Consider the following 22,903-nt stretch of genomic DNA (forward strand, 5'->3'; position numbering starts at 1 on the left):
GGGGCTGACTCCAGGAGGCTGTTCTAGCCTAGGAATGGGGAGGGGAGCTAAGTGCCAGAGAAAGAATGGAAAGGTGAGTGTAGGGGATGAGGAAGATAAGCTCAAGAATACATCTGAAATTTCATGAAAAACCTGGACCAAATGTGAGAGAAATTTGGGAAGTGAGGAAGAAATAAAATGCATAATACATGGCGAGAAAGGGATAATCTAGAGTACAGGAGAGAGCTCTAGACCAGAATCCAGTTGACATTTCCATTAACTTGCTCTATGACCTAAAACAAAAATAATTTCTGGGCTACATTTTCTTGGGCAAAACAAATGAATTGAACCATTTGAATTCTCAGGTTCCTTCCAACCTTGATAGACTGTGTTTTTCTTGGGGGAACACTGAAGAGAGGAAACAAATCAATCCATCAAGTATTGCTTCTGTTATATGGCAGCTGAGGAGGCAAATACAGAGGTCCTTGCTCTCCAGAAGTTTATGATCTAATTAGGAAAATAAGGCCTGTTGTATTTCCATTTGTACTGGTCTCTATTCTCAACATGGCCAAAAGTGACTTATCATCTTTACACCTCCCCTTCCTCACAAGTTCCTCCTATCTTTCCATCACTTCATCTTTTTTATTTAATTTTTATAGTTTTATTTGTATTTGCATTTAATATTATTTTATTTTTTTCAATTTCATGCAAAGAGAATTTTCAACACTCATTTTTGTAAGATTTTGAGTTCCAAAATTTTCTCCCTTCCTTCTTCCCTCTCCCAGAGAGCAAGCAATTCAATATAGGCTATACATGTACAATCACGTTAAACATATTTTATTCATGTTGTGAAAAAAAACAGAACAAAAGAGAAAACCACAAAAAGAAAAAACAAATTTAAGAAAGTGAAAATAGTATGCTTCATTCTGCACTAAGACTTCATAGTTCTTTCTCTGGATGCCTATTGCTTCATCTTAAAATATGGCATACGACTTTGACTCTCTCCTCTGACCCTCAATACCCTCTCAATCTCAAAGGCTGTACATTCTACATCTGCCATACCTTTTCTCTGTCTACTTCCCCCTGCCACCCAATTAGGCCCTCATTGGCTTTCCCCTCAATGATTATACTAGCTTCATAATGAGTCTTATAGTAGCCTAAGAGCCTAGATCTAACACTGCAAGAATCTCAGAAACCATCTAACTCCCTCAGATGAAGGGACCAGGACCAAGGGAAATTAAATGATTTTTCCAAAATGCACAGAAAATTATAGAATTAATCTGAAGACACACAGATAAAGGTGGCATTTGAACCCAAGTCTGCTGATTCTACTGTGTTATCCTACTTCTAGTCTTAACTTCTCTAAATCCATGCTTCCTTCCTTCACACTCCTGACTAACTAATCTTCCTTTAATCATGTCTCCTCAAAAGCTTTCAGTGGGTGTAACTAGTTGGTACAGTAGATAGAGACCCTGCCCTGAAATCAGGAGGATCTAAGTTCAAATATAGCCTCGGACACTTAATACTTTCTAGCTGTGTGATCCTGGGCAAGTCACTTAACCCCAATTGCCTAAGCAAAAAAAAAAAAAAAAAAACACCCTTCAGTGGCTTCTATTTCCCTAGTGAAAAACTATAAACTCCTGACCATTGGGGCATTCTAGACCTTCCACAACATGGCTCTACCATACATAACCAGTCTTGCCAAATACTGTTCACCATGGATGCTAAATGTCAAGCTATTGACTTTTCCAACATTTTCCAACCTTCGCCTTGCCTTTTCTATCTCCACACCTTTGTTTATACCATCCCATGTACTTGGAATGGACTCCCCCCACTATATTTTGAACAAGTTACCTTCTGGTAAAGCTTAACTTAGATACAACCACCTCCATGAAGGCTTCTCTTATGCCACTAACATCCCTTTATTTTTTTTTTTACCTGAGGGTAAAAGGGATTCCTTTTCCTCAGTTTCTCAAATTGCTTTGCCTGATATTCTATATTCAGTCCATTCTCCCTCATCACATGGGGATTCACATTCATGTCTTCCCCCCTTCCTAAACTAAAGACCCTCATGACAGGGACAGTATCATACTTATCTTTGTACTTTTGTCCAATGTCTTCATTCAATAGATGGGCATTTAATAGATGCTCATGGAATTGAAGATACATATACCTGAATCCACATCATCTGGTGGTGTTCAGAATCTAAACTGCAGATTTCTGGGGAGAGAAAAAAAGGATGAGGGGAAGGAGATAGAGAAGGGGAGAAGAGAGAAGAAATTAAATGAAAGAATAGAGGACAGAGAATAGAAAGTGGAAGAGAGGATAAGAGAAAGAGAGAAGGATAAAGAATGTAGGAGAAAGGAGGCTGGAGAGTAAGGGGGAAACAGAGAAGATGGGGAAGAGGGGACAATAAAGGCTAGGGAGAGAGAAGACATGGAGGGAATAGAGAATATAGACAAAGTAAAAGCAGCTAGGTAGCAGAGTGGGTAGAGTACCAGTACTGGAGACAGAAGAACCTGAGTTCAAATCCAGTCTCAGACACTTGACATTAGCTTTGTGACCCTCAGCAAGTCACTTAACCCAATTATCTAAAAAATAGACAGAATAGACATTGGAGAATAGGAGAGAGCAGAGATGGGAGAAAAGAGAGGGGGAAAAATAATAAAAATCTAGAGAGTGAAGAAGAAGAAAAGAGGGAAGAAATAAATTTTTGAGAAAGAAGACAAGAAAATAGGAAGGTGAGTGAAGCAGCTTCATACAGTGGAAAGACCCATGGATCTAAAGTGAGAATAAGAAAGTGAGGGATAAAAGAAAGGGAGGATATTAAAGAAATTGGGATGGGATGAGGGGAGCAGTAGAGGGAAATGAGAAGAAAATAGAGAGAAGAAAGCAGAAGGTGGGATAAAAAAACAAAAACAAAAAAGAAATGTCAGAGAATAATAAGGAAAGTGTGGGAGAGAAGAGCTTTAGGGGAAAGGGGAAGGAGAGAGTCACTGAGGATAGAAAAGAGAAGGATGGAATGAGAAAAAAGAGAAAGCAGTCAGCAGAGAACCTTCCCTCATTGGACCATGTCTCTCATTGACTCGTTTAATTCTCAGCTGGAAGAGAGGGCAGCTCGATCTGCTGAGTTTGGGAACAGTCTTCAAAACAGCCGAAGTGAGATCGCTGACTTGAACATCCAAATTCAGAAGCTAAGGTCCCAAATCCTCTCCCTCAAAAGCCATGTGAGTAAATTAAAGGAGCCAATCCATCAGGTGGGAAATGCATGCACATCTAAACTTTCTCTCTCAGGTCTCTCAACCAGTAAAATTGGACCACCTGAGAAAACAGGCATGTCCAAAGTTCCTGGCCAAGATTTAATATTCTTAGCCATTAAGGTAGTCAACAAGCATTTCTTTATTGGACCTAGACTTGGAAGGCTTGAGTTCAAGTCTCATTTAGATCTGAAAAGAATGATAGAGACCATCTTGTCCAACCTCTCTGGGTGGACAATAAAAAAGACTGCTAGCCTTTAAAGGTCTTTAGAGTACATTTTCTCCTCTTATTAGTTGTGGCATTGGATGTGACAATCTCTCTGGTTCTCAAGAGGGAAAAATGGAGCATTTATTAAGCACTCTCTCCTGTCACAGCTGCTTCTAAATGAGCTTATTCATAACCCTTCTCTTACTTATAAAGGGTTGTTATAAATCTCAAATGATAGACGTGATAGGGATTGAACCTATGATTTCAATGATATAGGGAATACCTAATATAGAAACAATGAGGATCAGAATCTCCTTTGTTACTTATAGTCTTAGAAAATTACTTAGCTAAGTGATTTGCCTAGGATCACACAGTCAGGATGTGTCAGAGATGGAACTTGAACTCAGATCTTCCAAGGCCAGGTCTCTATCCATTATGGCACACTGCCTTTCATTGCTCAAGCTCTTTATTTTAGGAATTGTAAAGTACTCTACCATCACATTTAAGCTTCTCTTTATCTCTAATTGAATTCCTCTACACCAGAGGGACATGGGTTATGTGATACCCTACTGTCTTTCTATCCAAGTTGTCCAAATTGAGCTTCAGTCCCTCTCTCTCTACAATCTCTCCTCATTTTCCTGGTTATAGTGTCTGCATTTGGAAGAGAACATCAAGGCAGCAGAAGAACAAGGAGAATTGGCCTTCCGGGATGCCCGGGCCAAGCTGACCCAACTGGAGGAGGCCCTGCAGAAAGCCAAGAAGGACATGGCCATCCAGCTGCGGGACTACCAGGAGCTAATGAATGTCAAGCTAGCCCTGGACATTGAGATTGCCACCTACAGGAAGCTGGTGGAAGGAGAAGAGTGCAGGTGAAGGGAGGGAACTGAGGCAAGACCTGATAAGATGAGGAGATCCTGAGAATTACAGGATTTAAAGCTAGGTCATCTAGTAGAACTCCCCTCATCCATTTTACAAATAGAAAAACTGAGGTACAAAAGAGGTCACATACTCTAATGGAAAGAACACTTGCTTTTGAATTGGAAGATTTTTTCTTCTTGCTTATGTGAATTGGGCAAATTATGTGACATTTTTAGGCCTCAGTTTCCTCATCTGTAAAGTAAAAATAATACTTGTCCTCCCTACCTCACATGATATGAGATTCAAAGAGATTATATATATATATATACATATATATATATATTCCTTGTAAGCAAAAAAAATTCTATAAACATAAGCAATTATTATTATTAAGCAATTTGACAAAGTTTATGAATCAGAACCCTGCTTCCAGCTGAATATCCTATCCACCCCCTGTACTCTCTATTTCATTTTTTAAAGTACAAAAAACAACTTCTAGCATAAGTTATAGAATGGGAAAATTCCTAAGTCCAGGAATCGAAGCCTTAAATGAAATTAGGCAACAGGATAGTAGAAACCAGAAAGCTTCCTCAATGGAAAAAGTGACATATTACTTACCCAGGTTAACACAGCACAGTAATAGGAGGAATCCACATAAATTCTTCCCCACCCTCTGTTGGAGTCACCAGAGGAGCTCCCTTCTCTACCTGATCTCCTGCTTCTCTCTCCCCAGAATGGACTCTCCTTCCTCTGCAGTTGTCAGTGCTGTCCAGTCCCGATCCAGACCTGGTGAGTTTATTCATTTTATCTTGTATAGGAGGGAAGGTGCACAGTGGTTGGGATCCCTGGGTTTGAGAGCTTGATTCCTTTTTTGCAGGGCTCTAAAAACAGATCCAAAAAATTTAACAAACATGTACTATGTGCCTATGTCATATGTGGATCTGTTAGGCATGGGAAAGCTAAAATTAAAAGGAAACTAACCTCAAGAAGTCTATATTCTGCTTGAGAGGCTAGAATCTGCACACAGAGAAATAAATAACAAGTATATTTGAAATAACTTCCAGAAGTAAAGAAAACTAATAAATGGAGGGATAGAAGCATTTAAGAGTGTGGCAGCTGAATAAGGTGGGGAAGGAGTGCAACCCAGACATGATGCCAGTCCCAGATAGCATCTAAAGTATTAGAATAGCAACTAATAAGTCCATTTGTCTTCATATAAAACATAAAAGTGAAGTAATAGGAAATGGCTGAAAAGATGGGTAGAAGTCAGATGGGAATTGGGGGAGCCTTAAATGCTAAGCTAAAGATTTTGTATTTTGCCTTAGAGGCAATAAAAAGCCATAGAAGATTTTTTGAGTAAAGGAGTGAGATAATCAGATGGGCAATTTAAAAAATGACCATTTTGCAGCTATGAAGAGGGTAGATTGGAGAGGAAGGATGGATTGGGACAGGACTATGAAATACTACCCATTCACCTCCCATATTTACTTCCCTTTCAGTTGTCTCCAAATCAGGACTCTCAAAGAGCCCATCCCGAAGGAGGAAGAACAGGGGTCCAGTGATCAAGATAACAGAGATGTCTGAGAAGCTCATCTCTCAGGAATCTGAGGCCACTCAGTAAGGCAGCTGGCCCCCTGGCCCAGCTCGCCATTCCCACAGTAACAGAAGTGACTCATGGAAGAGGAGGGAAGCAACAGCCTGCTACAATGAGAGAAGGTGTCCAGAGGGGGGTTAATGATCATTCCACTCTCAACCTCCCAACAGCATCACTCATTTCTGGAATTTCCACCCAGAAGTCAAAGCCATTTGCTTCCGTTCCTGGACATACTAAATGGACTTCAGGATCAATCTTGCCTCTATTCCTTGTCACCTCTAGGACTTCCTCCGATTCCTTCCCCCCACATCCAGTTTTTACTTTAGGTTTGGGGATCTGAATGACTGATCTGTCTGGCATGATCCTCTGTTCTGGACGTGCCTCTCAAGTCCCTGCCTCAGGACAGAATGAAATGGGAGAGTCTGCCATTGCTCCCTGGTCTGGTCACCTTCATGTTGTTTGTCCCTCCTCTGGCACCTCCAGGGGATGGGTGGAGGAAAGGAAGCTTGGGTGCCACTGATCAACCAGATTAGCAGGGAAGATGAAAGCCCACTACCTTTCTGGCCGCCAACCTTTACTTGCTCCCTAAACACCTAACAGTATTAAAAGTAAGCAGGGTGTGGAGATACCTGGGGGAGAAATTAGGTGTTCTTCTGGGTGGGATCAGGGAATTAGCCTCAGGGCTTCTGGGTGCAGCTTAGGTGCCTAACTGTCCCTCCCTTTTCCTACTGCCCCAGATAAGTCTCTCACTTCCAGGGAATTTGCTCAAATGTAAAACACCTCCAGGAAAGGAACCGTGTGCTGGCCTATTCCTGAGCCAGCTCTCCATCTCCTCATCAGGGAAACCTTATATTGTTGCCATTTAGTTGGAAGGAGGGTTCAAGAAGCACTCTTATCCCAGCTAGTTCCAAGTTGTCGTGGATGTTTCTAACACTTAAACCCTACTATACATGACTAGAGGAAAGCTAACAGAATCTCATCTTAGCTTATTCAGGTGTAGCTACTGTGGAGCCTAGCATGGACCCCTTGTCCTAGAGTCCCTGTGCTCTCACACTCAGATTAACCATGTACTCTGCCCAAAAAGGCAAAGTTCTCATTATCTCTAATATAGCCACATTGCCAAGATTGTCCCCTTCCTATCCCCCCAAGAGAGAAGCAGAAATGCCTTGAACCTCCAATTCTTGGTCATCTATGACTGGATTTGCTACCCTTTTCCTTCTCCCAGGACTAACATCCTATCCTTTGCCTCTTTGCCTTCCTGTCTTCTTTCTCAGTGGTCCATGATGAAGGTTTAATTAAATCCCTTTGGAGCCCCTGAGGATAGAGAATCTAAGCACAGGTGGGTAAGGATTCTCCTTAGCTACTGTCCTCTACAGCTATGCTAAAGAGTGTATCCTATCAGCTCCAAAATGAATGTCTTAAAGAGACATAAGAAAAAAAAAATCAATATCTAATATAGGAGTATTTGAGTCTATGACACTAATAGTTCCTTTCCCCTTTTCCTGTCAGATTCCAAATGGCCCCCTACTGACCTTTTTTCAGTCTGAAATCTCATCAACAAAAGACCCCCAGCCTTCCTCCAGCTTCTCCCTTACTCTGACCTCTTCTCTTACCTGGGACTCCATAATGCCCCCAACCCTAGTTTTTTCACTTTTCCCCAAGACCCATTTCTCAAGTGTCTAGACTCTATACCTTTCTTTGGTCTTTGGCTTTTAGTACTCCAAGCTGCCAAGCAGTGTAGAATGCCATCCATTACCTGTGTCTCAGTTGAAAATCAAGGGGACACAGGCTTACCCACATCTCTGTCTGGGGAGCTGTCCAACACCTTCCCAACCCCAAAGACTCTAGCTGCTGTTTTTCACGCTATTTATTGGTTTCTAAGGGTGAAACACATCAATAGGATATGAGATACATAGAAATATATGTATTATTTTTTCATAAGTTATATGGCTCTTAACTTATTGCCTCCCTCCCTCTTTCTGCCTAACATCAATACTCTGGACTGTCTTTGTGGACAGCACTTGTCCTAGCCACTGTACCTCATAGACTGAACTTTCCTAGGACAACACCCCCTCCTCTGTCTGGTGGGGTGAATAAAGTGTGCTGAGCATCATTTAAGGATGGAGACGTGTCTGTTTCTATGTTCCCCCTTATATTAACCAATGGAATAGAGAGACAATGATAGAGCCAGGACTGGATCTTAGATCTAGCTAATAGAAGCCAGATACCAATAACCATTTAGGAGTAATCCAGGAAATTTTACCTTTTGACCCTTGTCTATTAATTTCCAGTTTTCTAAAAAACTTTGGTCCCTAAGCCTCCCATTCAAAGCACTTGAAGAAGGACCAAAAGAATCCCATAAACTTTCCTGTTTCCTAAGCCTATTTGACTCCTTGCATCTGGCTACATGCTGAAGATAATCCCAAGTGACTTGTCTCCCTTATTCCATCACCAACATCACAATTAGAGTCAGGACTCTAGGATTTAGTCCTTCTTTCCTTTTATAGCTCTTGTATCCTCACAATCCACCCCACAAGAGAACATTTGCTAGGTTTATTTCAAAGGAACAAGGGGCAGTGTAGTGCAGTGAATAATGTTGGATTTGAAGTCTTGCAGATCTGAGTTTAACCTGCCTCTGATGCTTTTAAATTGTCCAACCCAGACAAATCATTTGCTGGGAGATAGCTTCCAGCTCTACTAGGGTACTTCTACTAGCATACCTCTACATCTACTAACATAGTCATAATGATCTGCTTGGTGGAAAGCATTCCCATACTAATGGATCCCAAATCATTTCTGTCTTCAAAGACAGAAAGAGACAAAGGAAACAAAAATATACAAATTCCACTTACTAGGGTCAAGTAAACAAGAAGTAGGAATGAAAGAGAATTATATTATCCCAGGACAGATTTGGATCAGATGGGGTCACAACTCTGGCTGTCTCATAGCCACAGAAAAGAATGATGTTTTCTACCTGAGACAACCCTATGCTGATTTTGCATTTGCCAATTTGGGATCAAGATCATTGGTCTGATTCTCTCTGAGTTCATTGTCATTGAATCACAAAGCCTAATGGGATTGGGGTAGGGAAGTATCCTGTCATTTACCCATCCTTCCTTCCATCATTCCTTCCCCATCACTGTTGAAGGCATGCAAGATGCAATATGGTGGGGCAGGAAGATTTCATTTGAAGTCAGAAGACCTGGACTGAAATCATGGCTTTGTTCTTTCTTACATGTGTGACCTTAGACAAACCACTTCACTTTACCATGCTGGCCCTCATGTTCTTTTTCAGAAAAGTGAAGGGCTTGGACCAAACAATTACAAATCTCCTTTCCTCTTATAACAGTCTCTGATCCTGGGAAGTACACATACATAATGGTCGTTCCCACCATTACAAAAGTAGAAAGCTCTACTTGAACATGACTATCCATTTCAGAATCCTTGTTTTTTGGAAATAATAAAAATAAATAGTAAAAACTCAAAAAAAAATGAGGTAGCACTAAACCCATCCTAGACCAACCAGCATTCTAGGAAACCTCCCTTAGTCTTAGATCTAACAATTCCAAAAGGTCTGACAATCTCAAAATTGAAGGAGATTTCAGTGGAGGTCTATAGCCCAATGCTTAGCTGAGAGATGCATCCACTCCACAGCCAATATGCAATTTTCCCACCGAGAGCTAAGGAAGTCATAGGAACTGGTTCCAATTTCATTCAAACAGTCCTATATGAATATACAATTAGCCCCATATGTGGCATTGAGTGTCCTAAAAGGACAATTTTACCAACTTGACAAAAAGATTTTATGACTCACTGAAAAGTCAGATAATGATTAGTATTTTTAGCAATAAAATATGTTAATTAAGCTAGGTACTGTAGAGGGTCACAGACAGTAGGGAAACTCTGAGTGAGGTATAAGACCCTTCAGCCCAGAGGGAACCTGCTAACAATGTCTGGTTCGGCTCCCCATCTCCCCTAAGAGCTCTCAGCCTTCCTGAGAAGTCAGGGAGCGGTGACAACCTGTGTTGTGATTGAAGCAGAGTGATACCAGGTGGAAGAATGATACCAAGTAGCAAACGACATACAATAGCAAGTTGTTTATATGGTCCCACTGTGCCATATATACTTGTGTTTTTGTTACATAAGGGTATGAGGATATAAAAAGGGGAACATCCTTGGAATAAACAGACTCCATTTTTCCACCCTCCTCAGGAGTCCCACCTCATCACTTCTCCACTAAGACAGTATATTTTAACCACCCCAGTGTGGGGGCTCTAGAAAGCACAGTACATTTTGTCACCCCAACTTGAGGGCTCTAGAAAGCAGGACACAACAACTACTTTTTTAGACATAATATTATTTCACACTTAGAATTACAGTATAGTATATATAGTATATCATAGTATAAACATATATATAGTACATGTAAACTTTTATATGTACTAAGTAGCCAAAATATTTGTGTGATTGGCTTTATTGTGGTGATTTGGAATTGTGACACACAATTATCTCAAAGATATGCCTGCATAGCCAAGGGCAAAGATTTTTGATGTATGAGAGTCCAGACCAAAGAGATGGGTGAGTGCTTATTATTATTCTCTGGCTCAAAACTATTGCAGGATCTCAGAATTGGAAAATTCCTCAAAGCCTTTCTCCTAAAGGACCATTGACCTTTTTTTTTGGTAAAGTGTGTTACTCTAATGAGCTCTGCTCACTACAGATACAGCCCATTTCACTTTAGGCTATTGTCTTTCATTTGACCCATTCCTAGAGCTCAAATGGCCCAGAGGTTATCCCAGTTTTGTACTATTTGTACACATTTTTGTTGTCTCCCAACCAGATTGTCAGCTCCTGGAGTGCAGGGCTGTCCAAGAGGGCAGTGTGTTGAGAAAGAAAGCCTAGGGAAAAGTGGGGTAAGGAAGCCAGGCTTGAAATCCTGACTATGTCAAGTCACTTTTCTCCATGTATCTGTTACCTCTTTTGTAAAATGGGGATACTATTAGTTGTACTACCTACCTATCTCTTAGACTTGTCCATGAGATCAAATGAGTTAACAAATGTAAAGCACATCACAAAGGACTGTACATATATGTAAACTACAATGTGATTTCTGTTCTATTTTTGACAGTGCCTAGCAAGTGCTTCCTGCAAACATACCTTTGCTTCCTTTGCTCCTGTTCTTCTTCCTATATTTATTCATTCATCCACATAGTAAGCAATTTTTCTTTGTCAAGATAATCCCTACCTGTCTTTTAAGACCCCTTCAAAAACTTTTTAGTGGTGTTCAACAATAGAATAGTCTGCTTTTTGTGGTAGTGAGCTCCCCATCACTGGAAGTATATCTTTGAATACTGCTTCTTGATGATCTGTCATTCAGCTGTATCCAACTCTTCACAACTTCATGGACCACAGCATGCCAATATTGCCCATGGATTTTCCTTGACAAATACTGGAAGTTTGTCATTTCCTTTTCCAATGCAGACGGAAGTTAAGTGTGCCTGATTCATATCTTCCTGCCTCCAGGTCCCATATTTTATTCATTGATCCATCTGACTACCTCTATGTTTGTTGAATAATAATAACTATTAATAATTAATAATTTATCTAGTCTTTACAATGTGCTAAGCATTATGCTAAGTAGTTTTCAATTATCTCAACTGATCTTCATTTTATAGATATGGAAACTAAGGCAAAGAGTCAAGTGACTTGCCTAAAGTCACACAACTAGTACATATGAGGAAGATGAGGCAAACAGCATTAAGCGCCTTGCTTAATCACATAGTCACTTGTGTCACATAGTAAGTGTCTGAGGCAAAATTTGAACTCAAGTCCTCCTGACTCCAGATTCACTCTATCTACTGTGCCACCCAGCTGTTTATATTTATATACATTTGCTATGTACCAGGCAATGTGCTTTCTATTTGATCTTCATTACATTCATTTGATTTTCACAACAAATTTGAAATGTAGTTCTCATCATTATCCCTATATTACAAATGGGGAAATTGAGGACAAATGACTTAATAAGGGTCACACAGTTAGTGTCTAAGACAAGATTTGAATTCGATCTTCCTAACTCCAGGCCTGTTGCTTTCTTCACTGTATCACCTAGCTGCCTGAAACATCAATTTCTCCTGTTTCACTCCTGTAATCTGGAAGAAGAGCATCCAGTGTTCCCAAAGAATGTTGCTTTTTTTAATAATAGTTTTTTTTTTTTCAAAATACATACAAACATAGTTTTCAACATTCACCCTTGCAAAATCATATGTTTGATAGTTTTCTCCCTTCCTACTTTTCCCTTCCTCTAGAAGCAAATAATCCCATAGAGGTTAAGCATGTGCAATTCTTTCAACATATTTCCATATTTATCTTGCTGCACAACCAAAGATTATTTCTACTAAGCTATGGTAGTCTGATGATTTGCCTTGTACCCTCCACAGATGCTAAGTTAAAAGTAATGACTTAGAAGTGGAGCCTCCTCTCTCTGAGAAACTACTGGATATTTTAAAAATTTGCAAAGTCTTTCTCAACTGCTCTTTCCGAATCAACTTTTCAATACTGCTTATCAATTACCAGCATCTTCTGTTATTATGGAATGACTTGCCATACAAGATCCCAAAACTGTTGTTTATCTTGCACTAGTTACATTTCAGGGTGGATGCTTCCTGCTTACAAAGAGGGAGACACCTTCATCTGTCCCCTCCTGCCTCATCTCTTATCCCAGACTTGTCTGGCTCATTCTAATCCTCCCTAATATTTGTCCTGGATTTAGGCTTGCATATATTTTGCTTTGAAAGCCTATAGTGGAACCCAGAATAGATGCAGAATCCAATTTTTTTTTATTTCTGGCCCCCTTCATTCACTGGGCAGTTAGGTGGCATAATAGATAGAGCACTAGACATAGGATCAGGAAGACTCAAGTTCCTGAGTTCAAATCTGGCCTCAGACTCTTACTGGCTATGTGATCTTCAGCAAGGCACTTAATGCTGTTTGCCTCATCTTCCTCATATGTAAAATGAGCTTGAGAAGGAAATGACACTCTGGTATCTTTGCCAAGAAAGCCCTAAATGGGGTCACAAAGAGTTGGACATGACTGAAAAACTACCGAACAGCAACACCCTCTCCCTCAGCCTAGAGCTCTCTTGGTATGGTCCCTGCCCAGGTCCTAGCTTTCTGAGGATTGCCTTTTTCTAAATCCTCTCGGCTTAATAAAAATAACACAGCTTTCTAAAGCAATTAAAGGTTCACAAAGTTCTTGGATCACAGAATCCCTATGAGTCAGGGAGTGCAAATAATAATATCCCCATTATACAAGTAAGAATAAAAATTAATTATTTGATTGATTTGTACAAATATTTCTTTTCTCTCCCTCCTGCTGCCCATCCCATAATTGAACAAAAAGAATGAAAAAGAAAACTCTCATAATTAACATGTACAGTCCCACAAAACATATTGCACATAAGCCATGTCCAAAAATGTATGCCCTTTGCCCCACCTTACCCCCTCCTTCCCAGTAAGTGAAGGGAAGAGCTTCATTCTGCATTTTAAATTCCTCCCCTCTCCAGCAAGAGATACATGCTACTTCTTTAGCGCTCTGGACTTACTGTACTCATCAGAGTTCAAAGTTTTTCAAAGTTGTTTTTTTTATAATGTTATCATTAAAATCATCCTTCTGGTTCTACTTACTTCTCTCAATAATGAAGGAGAAAATTGAGACCCAGTTGTTATTGTTCCATCATTTTTAATGTATCCCACTCTCTGTGACCCCCTTTGGGATTTTCATGGCAAAAATGGAGTGGTTTGCCATTTCTATCTCCAGGCCTTTTTACAGATGAGGAAATTGAGGCAGACAGGATTAAGGGACTTGCATAGGGCCACACAGCTACTATGTATCTAAGGTTAGATTTAAACTCAGGAAGATGAATCTTCTTGACTTCAGACTTTGTACTGTACACATTGCGACACTTAACTAACTATCCACCAAGAATACAGAGAGACTAAGTAATTTTCCCATGGTCACACAGTAAATAAATATCAAATGAACTCAGGTCACTTGGCCCTGAGTCTATGATTCTTTTCTTTCCTGACTCTTCTTTTTAAAAAGGAAAAGAAAAAATTTTTCATGACTTTTTAATCCTCTGCTGGCACCCCAAACATTTGCCTTGGGACTCTTTCCCCTTCCCCTTCCCCTTCCCCTTCCCTTGTGAATGGGAAAGTTTTCCATTTCCTCTACCGCAGGGGTGGATGGCTTGTGGTATGCATTCCATAGTGACAGGCAGATGTGTATTAGCAATAAGCCTTAAGAGAAACTATGACATCATCGAGATTTGTCTTTGGCTCTCCCTCTCTGGCGCCTGCCCTGAGTCAATCCCTGGATTATGGTACAGTTTAGATTAATAAGAGTTGACATTCTTATAGCACTTTTATGACTTGCAAAGTCTTTCAGGTATTATCTCATTTGATTCTCAAAACAACCTGGTGAGATAGGTGCCATTCTTATGCCCATTTTACAGGTGAGGAAATTGAGAATTTGAGAGGTAAAATTATTTATGCAGGATCACACAACTAAATAAGGATTTCAATATTAGTATTACCAACTCCAAATCCAGCACTCTAGTTCCTATGCCATGTTCCCTCTATGACTTAAGAATTCAAGAGAGATAGTGCTCAGGCTCAAAAAACTCAGCTAAGTAAAATGTATGTATATGAAAATAACAGCATGTGTGCAATTCTGTGACACAGTTATGTTGGGTCTCTCATCCCAACCTTGGATAGAACCTAGCACATGTGATGCCTAGCCAGAAGCTGGCCAGCTAAACCTAGGACTTCAGACTAACTGTAAGCAACACAAAATCAAACTCCCCTCCATCTCCCACCCTAATACATAGAAAGAGAAAGAGAAAGAGAAAGAGAGAGGTTTTATAATATATATAATTAATAATATAGTGTATATATAATATAATAATGTAATAGAGCACCAGACACTTTATGAATGCATCAGTCTAGGATAAGAAAACCTAATGGATTGACAAAAAGACCAACCATAAGAGAATGCTCAGTAATATGTGGGCAAAATCTTATTTAACTCCTTTTTTTCTATCCTCCTTTCCAAAAGCCCATACATGAATTGGTATTATTCCTTTTTCAATTTTAATGATAGATTCCCAGTTACTCTGACTGTTTCTATCCACTGGCTCCTCCCTTGAGTTTGAGGGAAGAGGCCAAATCAGATTGCCCTGCTAATAACACTGATGTTGATGATGTTGACTACTAAGAGATAACCAAAGGATTAACAGATAATAATAATTATTATTATAGCTCTATTGGTGAAATTGTGAACTGGCCCAACCATTCTGGAGAACAATTTGGAACTATGCCCAAATAATTATAAAACTGTGCATACAGTTTGACCCAGAAATACCACTATTAGGTCTGTATCCCAAAGAGATCAAAGAAAAAGAAAAAGAACTTGTTATATACAAAAATATTTATAGCAGCTCTTTCTGTGATAGCAAAGAATTGGAAATTAAGGTCATGCCCATCAATTGGAGAATGGCTGAACAAGTTGTAGCATATGATTATGTAGCATATAAATACTATTGCTCTGTAAGAAATGATGAGGGGAATAATTTCAGAAAAACCAGGGAAGATTTATATGAACTGATATAGAGTGAAGTGAACAGAACCAGAAGATTATTGTACACAGTAAGAGTAATATTGTAACTATGACCAACTGGGAAATATTTGGCTAATCTGATCAACATAATGATTCAAGACAATTCCAAATACTCATGATAAAAAATGCTGTCCACCTCCAGAGAGAAAACTGATGAATTCTGCATGCAGATTGAAGCATATTTTTTCACTTTCTATATTTTTCTTGCTTTCTTTTTATTAAGCTTAGGTTAATATGGAAATTGGCTTTGTATGACTTCTCAAAGGGTGGTAAAAAGACTAGAGTAAGGAAGGGAATTTGGAACTCAAATTTTTTAAAAAGAATGTTAATAACAAATTTAAAATAATAAAATAGCTCCTATTTCTATAGCACTTTAAGGTTTACAAATTGCTTTCCCCAGAAATCTGTGAGGTGGATAGTGAGTGTGTAACTGATTCCATTTAAGAGACAAGCAAATTGAAGCTCAAGGAGGATAAGTATCCTCCCATGGCTAGTTAGAATTGAGAGTAACATTAGCTGACTTCAAATCCAGTGTTCTTTCCGTTCCAGCAGCCTAACAAATAGCCTTCCCCAAGAGCTTTTGAATTTTAGTGAGGGACCTTTGAAAAGTACCTTTCCTTAGGAGAAAGATCTTCCTTATATCTAGGGAGGGAGATGGACCAGGAGAGGGAGAAAAGTTTGGAATACAAGGTTTTGAAAAGGTGAATATTGAAAACTATCTTTGGAAAAAATAAATTACTATTTTTAAAAGCCAATTAAAAATTTTAAATTACAATTAAAAATAAAAAAGATATCCAGTGGAAGGCAAACCCTGGGGGATCCTCAGAGATTAAAAAATAAAACTCTGAGAAGAGATCAGATCATCATAGGATTATAAGAAAGGTCATGGATCTTAAGTCAGAGATCTTCAGTACAAATCAAGCTACTATCTGGAGAATGTTAGTTCACTTAACCCCTATGGTCCTCCTTTTCTCCATTTGTTGGTTGGTTTCCCTGTCTCAAGTCTCTCCCTGCTGTGGTTCATGTTCCACTCAATTGTTAAAACACAAGTCTGACCATGTCTCCTCAATTAATTCTAGAGACTCCCTATCACCTCTAGGATCAAATATAAAACCCTCTATTTGACATTCAAAGCTTTTCACAACTTGGCTCCCTTCTACTTTTCCAGTCTTATACATTACTCACCTACACATATTCTGCTATCCAGTGCTGTTGGTCTTCCTACCAATCCTCAAGCAAGACACTCCCATTTCCCAACTCCAGGCATTTTCACTGGCCTTACTCCACACACAGAATTCCTGACTTCCCTCTCTTTCTTCAGGTCTCAGTTGAAATTCTACTTTCTACAAGAAACCTTTCCCTATTCCCCTTAATTTTTGCACTTTCCCTTTGAGATTATCTTGAATTTATTATGTATAACTTGTTTGTACACAATGGTTTATGTCCAAAGTCTCCCTATCACTTCTAAAATCAAATATCAAATCCTGTGTTTGGCATTCAAACCCTCTCACAATCTGGCTTCCTCCTATTTTTCCTTTAGAATCTGAACTCCTGGAGAACAAGGATTATTTTTTGCTTAACTTTGGGTTCTCAGAACATAGCACAATGCCTGGCACATAATAAGGCACATAAATAAATATTTATGGATTACCTGACTGATCTATAAAAATAAGGAGATCAGACTTTATGACCTTTGAAGTCCTTTCATTTCTGACTCTCTGCTCCTTTATTAATACATATATGTCACCTGGAGACCAGCCTAATTAAATTTGAAAAGGTTCATCTCTATACTGGCTGTAAAGTGATGGATTTCTCAGCCAATACAACTCATGGAGACCTGCTTAATTAGAGAAGGGTTGTAATCTATATCAATAAAAGGAAAGTAGATGCAGATGCAATCTTAGATCCTTAGGTAGCAAACCAAATACTAGTGTTATAGTATGAACTCTTATTGGTTAACTGTTGTTTCTTGTTCTCGAAGAGGACTCAAATGTCATCATTGTGTTGGAGTCAAGTTACAGTATGTCCAACCGTGGCTAATTAGACCAGTACAATCTTAGCAAGCTCTATTACAGGTCGGGCACAAATAGTCCATGTGAACATTTGGAACAGATTCTCTAAATTTGTAATCTATTATTATAACTCTGTGTAATGTACTGAGCACCCAGAGTCCTTTGTTCTTCAAAAATCAAAATGCATTTCTTTTCAGATTATCCATCTCCTATTTCCTATCCTTCTTTTCGGGAGCAAATCACTCATATATCCCTATACTAAGAGTTCTTAACTGGAGCCCCAGGAAACTCTTGAACAAAAATGTATATCATTATTTTCACTAACTTTTGGTTTCCTTTGTTATTTTACATGTTTTATTTTATATATTTAAAACAATTAGGAAAGAGGACTATAGGCTTATCAGACTGACAAAAGGGGTCATGACACAAGGGAAAAGGCATTTACTAAGTGCCTACTGTATGCCAAGCTCTTTGCACATATTAAATTTGATCCTTTTAACAACCCTGGAAGGTAGGTGCTATTATGAGTTTTATTTTATAGTTGAGGAAACTGAGGCAGATAGGAATTAAGGGTCACACAGCTAATAAGTGCCCAGATTTAATAATAAGCTAATAAGAGACCAGATTTAACTAATAAGAGACCAGATTTAAACTCAAATATTCCTAATTCTATACTGACTCTATCCACTGTGTCTCATCATCATCATCATCATCATCATCATACAAGTAACATTTATATAACACTTAATATGTGCTAAGTACTGTGCTAAGTACTTTATAATTTTTTATTTCATTTTATCCTCACAGAAACCCTAGGAGGTAGATGCTATTATTATTACACTGTAGAAATAAGGAAACTGAGGCAAACAGATAAGTGACTTGACCAAGGTAGCACAGCTAGCAAGTTTCTGAAGCTGCCTTTGAACTTGGATGTTCTAGTTCTCTGTACCACCTAGCTAAGAATACCTGTGCTATAACAAAAGTGTACCAGTCATCAAATGCCTGCTCAAAAGTTAAGGACACAGAGTGTCAAAGTATCATTTCTTCGGGGAAACTGTCAATTAACTCAAGCATCAATACACACACTCCCTTCCTCCTTGGCTCATAAATTCATTCTTAGTGCTGACTGAGAAGGAGGATATAAAGAAAAACTTCCTAATAATTATAGCTGACCCAGCATAGGATGAATTAGCACATAGTAAGTACCCTACCTCTGGACATCTTTGAATAAAGGTTAGATGTCAACTTTGGGGTAAATCTTTAAAACACAGCTCTCCAAAAATGCATGATACACTTTTACATTTTATTCACATTATTAACATTTTCTGCATCACTTTAAGTCCAGACAATTGACAAAGCAATAAATTAAGTTCTAATTTGTAGCATTTACTGATTCCCAAGGTATAAAAATGTTCATGCTGAAAATTTAACAATTGGCTCTGACAAACCAACATTATTGGTGGGCAATATGCTGTTCAATAAAAGGAGTCCATATTTCAGATAATGTTGAATTGGAGCTCTTGAAGCTGAAGAGTGTGAATATGATAAAAAAGATAACTAGCACCTTTGAAAAGGTGGAGAGTGAAAGGTGAGAAGCAGTAGATGATTAAAAAAAAAACCCACTAACCAAATGTTTCTAACTGCTGAAAAAGAAAAAGCTGCATTATCCTAGGCAAGTCACTTAAGTTCTATATGCCTCAGTTTTCTCAACTGTAAAATGAGGATCATAAAAGTATCTGCCTCCCAAGTTGTTGCAAATATCAAATGTAATATGTTCAAAGAGCTTGACACACAGTAAGAACTTAATAAATTCCTTTCCCCTCCTGTCATGGCCCTCTTTGGCAGTCTGATGAAGCCTATTGACCCATTCTCATAATCATTTTTAAATGCATAAAATAAAACACACAGGATTACAAAGAAAGCTAAAAGTGAAAATATCTGATCTACATTTCTGCCCAAGAGTTTATGGATTCCATGCAAGTGTTTATTGAGTACCTACTGTGCTAATTAAGCACTGTGGAGGGAATACAATAGGATCATAAGGTGGCACCTGCCTTCAAGAAGCTGTAGTCTGGCAAAGAATGTGCAGGAACTTCTCCTGTCTCTACTGTGGGGAGCCCTTTCTCCTCATCATCCCCAATCCTATCTTTACCCTTCTCCCCTCCCTTCTTTTCCACATAGCATAAGGAAGGTCCCCTCCAATGTCCTCAGTTAGGGGTCATTTGGCCTCTGTTTGCATACATTCAAGAACAAAAGAATCTTTTTTCCTTCTTTTTCTCCTTCCTTTTTTCTCCTCCTTCCTTCTTCTTTCTTTTCCTTTCTTCCTTCTTTTTTCTTTTCTTCTTCTTTTTCTTCTTTTTGCTCCTACTTCTTTCTTGTTCTTCTTCCTCCCCCTCCTCCTCCTCTTTCTTCTTCTCCTTCTCTCTCCTTTCCTCTCCTTTCCTCCAATTCCCCCCTCTATTTTGACACATGTTTAGCCTGTCTCACCCAGGCTGGAAGTGCAGTACAAGCTTGACCCTACTGATCCACTCCATTTCTGGAGCAAGCCAGTTTGCCTTTCTTAGGCAGCCTGGTCACTTCCTCTTCCACCCACCTCAATTCCCGTTAGCCTTACTATATTGTTGCCAGACATCCTACAGTAGCTTAGAACCCCCAAATTCAAGTGATCCAGTAGATTTAGCACTCCTTAGTAACTAGCAGGGATTACAGACATGCATTAATGTGCTATCCACCCCTTTTTGTTGTTCGATAATTTCAGTTTTGTCCAACTCTTTGTGACTCCATTTGGGGGTTTTATTGGCAAAGATACTGGAATGGTTTGCTGTTTCCTTTTCCAGCTTATTTTATAGATAAAGAAACTGAGGCAACCAGCATTAAAGTATTTGCCTAAACTCACACAGCTAGTAAGTATCTATGGTTGGATTTGAACTCAAGTCAGGAAGACTCCAGCCAAGCCCAGCTCTTTATCCACTACACCATCTAGCTGCCAACTCAGAAGTCAGCTTTCTGGCCATTGCCTCTAAACTTTCAGGAAACTAGAAAAGACAGGAAGCATCAGGCTTGGTACCTGTATGTTTTCCTCACTTCCCCCAAAATTCTGGTTTTGTAGGGCATGAAGAGTGGCAAGGAATATGAAGTTAAATAAGAGAAACCAGAAGAGATCTTCAACCTTCTCCCCTCTGTCCCAGGCAGACCAAATAGGTCACATTCCATGGTGAGAAGGTCATTCTCTGGGCAGTATCCCCGTGATTCAGACTGCCTGCCTTACTGCCTTTCATCCTTTCTTCAGACTGCAACTGGCAGCCCAAGAGTTCCTAGGATCACTAGGAAGCATTTATTAGGTTGAGTTCAGATTGATAGAAAGGGACAGAGGAAGAAAAAGAGAAGGAAGTCAACCTTAATCATAGGTGAGAAAGATTTGTAGTTGGAAAAGACTTGGGATAACACCTCATTTTAGAGAGGAAAAAAATGAGAAGCCCAGAGAGAATAAAAACCATTCCTAAAATGAGACAGGAAAAAGTGAGTAGCAGCATGGGGGATTTGAACCCATCTTCTCACAGTAAAACCAAAGCACCATTAGGCACATAGGTAGGATTATAAGAGCAAACATTTAAAGATGGAAGAAAACTTAGGAATTATTTAGACCAGATCCCTCACTTTATATGAATAAAAACTAGGGTTAGTAGTAAACATAGTACATGTTTAACAAGAGGGTTTCCAGAAAAGAGGGAAAGGGGAAAAAGGAAGCATGACACACTTTTAACCCTAACATTCATTATTAATATTTTCTCCGTCACCTTTTCCAGTCTCTAGCAATCAACAAAACAATAAATTAAGCCCTGATTTATAGCATTTGCCAACGTGTATGTGCTCACGCTGAAAATTTAACAGTAGGTCTTTCGAGCACATTTGAGCTGGCTCCAGCATAACTCCAGGTCATAACACAGGCTAGCAGGTTTTAGTGTTGGAAGAAAACCAATTAAGTAAGATTCTAGTTCAGGATTTCTTCACCTCAGGTAAGGGGACTGTGGAGAGATTTCAGAGGTTCTATGAACTTGGATGAGGGGAAAAAAAAAAAACCTTTCAACTTTAACTAACCTCTAATTAAAACAGCATTTCCTTCAGTTATGATAGAAGGAGACAAAGCATTATCCTGAAAAGTCCATCCAAAGGCTTCCCTGGACTGCCAAAGGCATTGGTGACAAATATACACACACACACACACACACACACACACACACACACACACACACACACACACAGTTAAGAATTCCTCCTCATCCAACAATTTGATCTCATAGCTAGTTCTTAGTACTCTCTCCATGATAAAATGTTGTAAGAGATTCCACATTATAAAAATTTCATTGGCATCCATGACCCGTGTGTTTCTTTGGGGTTTCTGGGGTTTTAGAGGCTGCAAATCTATCATTTTCTTCTCCAGCTTATTTTACAGATGAGGAACTGAGGCAAATAGGGCTAAGGGAATTTCCTAGGGTAACACAGCTAGTAAGTATCTGAGGTCAGATTTGAACTCACAAAGGGGAGACTTCTTAACTTTTCTTCAGGGGTGACTGAATCATTCAGCTAAGCTGACCAGATTCTGGGCTGTAAAAATGTTCAGAGAGCTTCTGCTGGGCACAGATCAGGGCTTTCTGACTCCTTGGATGCCTCTAGGAGTGGGCATCCCAGTAGCAGGAGCTCTCAAGCCAATGAGGCAGAATTAGCCTTTCACCACTCTTCTCTCAGCTATTCGCCCCAGAGACCCATATTGGAGGTGGGGTTATAGACCCCTTTGGCAACTTGGTAAAACTTATGGAGTCTTTCTCAAAATATTTTTAAATAATCAGAGAAACTGCTATAATTCATTTAGTAAAAATAAAGATGTCAATTTTTTCCCATATTAATTCACAGACTCCCTGAAATCTGTTCCCAGGCTCTTTGAAGTTCCCTGAACCCCAAATAAAAAAAAAAAAGAAACCTACTCTATGGTAACATGCTTCCACCTTCCCCAAAAAACAGTATGTGAGTATGTGTCTGTGTCCCTGTATTTGTGTCTGTGTGAGTGTCTGTGTATATTGGTCCTCTTCTTTAAGACCCAGCTCTTTCCCTCTTCCCCTTTTCCAGCCTCCACCCTCTCTTGGATTGCAGATCAGTCATTCTTGAGAAGGGAGCACTCCCTGCTGGTTATACTGCTTCACACTCTCCCTCATCCTGGACTGAAAGAAGACCTGGATTATTATCTGAGCTATTGCTCAGAAGGAAACCTGGAAGCCTTCAATCATGGCTAGGATTAAGTGGGAAGTCCCTGTGGCCTGCAAT

The 22,903-nt window shown here is 39.3% G+C and overlaps 1 protein-coding gene across 1 annotated transcript in view; it reads left to right on the forward strand.

Annotated features, from left to right (window-relative positions):
- The window catches only part of KRT80 (keratin 80), a 31,364-nt gene extending 24,021 nt beyond the window's left edge, over window positions 1–7,343 (forward strand). Inside the window, exons 6-9 of the mRNA XM_074270335.1 lie at window positions 3,081–3,206; window positions 4,093–4,313; window positions 5,036–5,091; window positions 5,802–7,343. Of these exons, the coding sequence (XP_074126436.1) occupies window positions 3,081–3,206; window positions 4,093–4,313; window positions 5,036–5,091; window positions 5,802–5,923 (525 nt within the window). The 3' untranslated portion in view covers window positions 5,924–7,343. The remainder of the gene's footprint in view (window positions 1–3,080; window positions 3,207–4,092; window positions 4,314–5,035; window positions 5,092–5,801) is intronic.
- The last annotated feature ends 15,560 nt before the right edge of the window (window positions 7,344–22,903 follow it).

The sequence above is a fragment of the Sminthopsis crassicaudata genome, chromosome 5, assembly GCF_048593235.1.
Source record: "Sminthopsis crassicaudata isolate SCR6 chromosome 5, ASM4859323v1, whole genome shotgun sequence".
NCBI classification, from domain to species: Eukaryota; Metazoa; Chordata; class Mammalia; order Dasyuromorphia; family Dasyuridae; genus Sminthopsis; species Sminthopsis crassicaudata.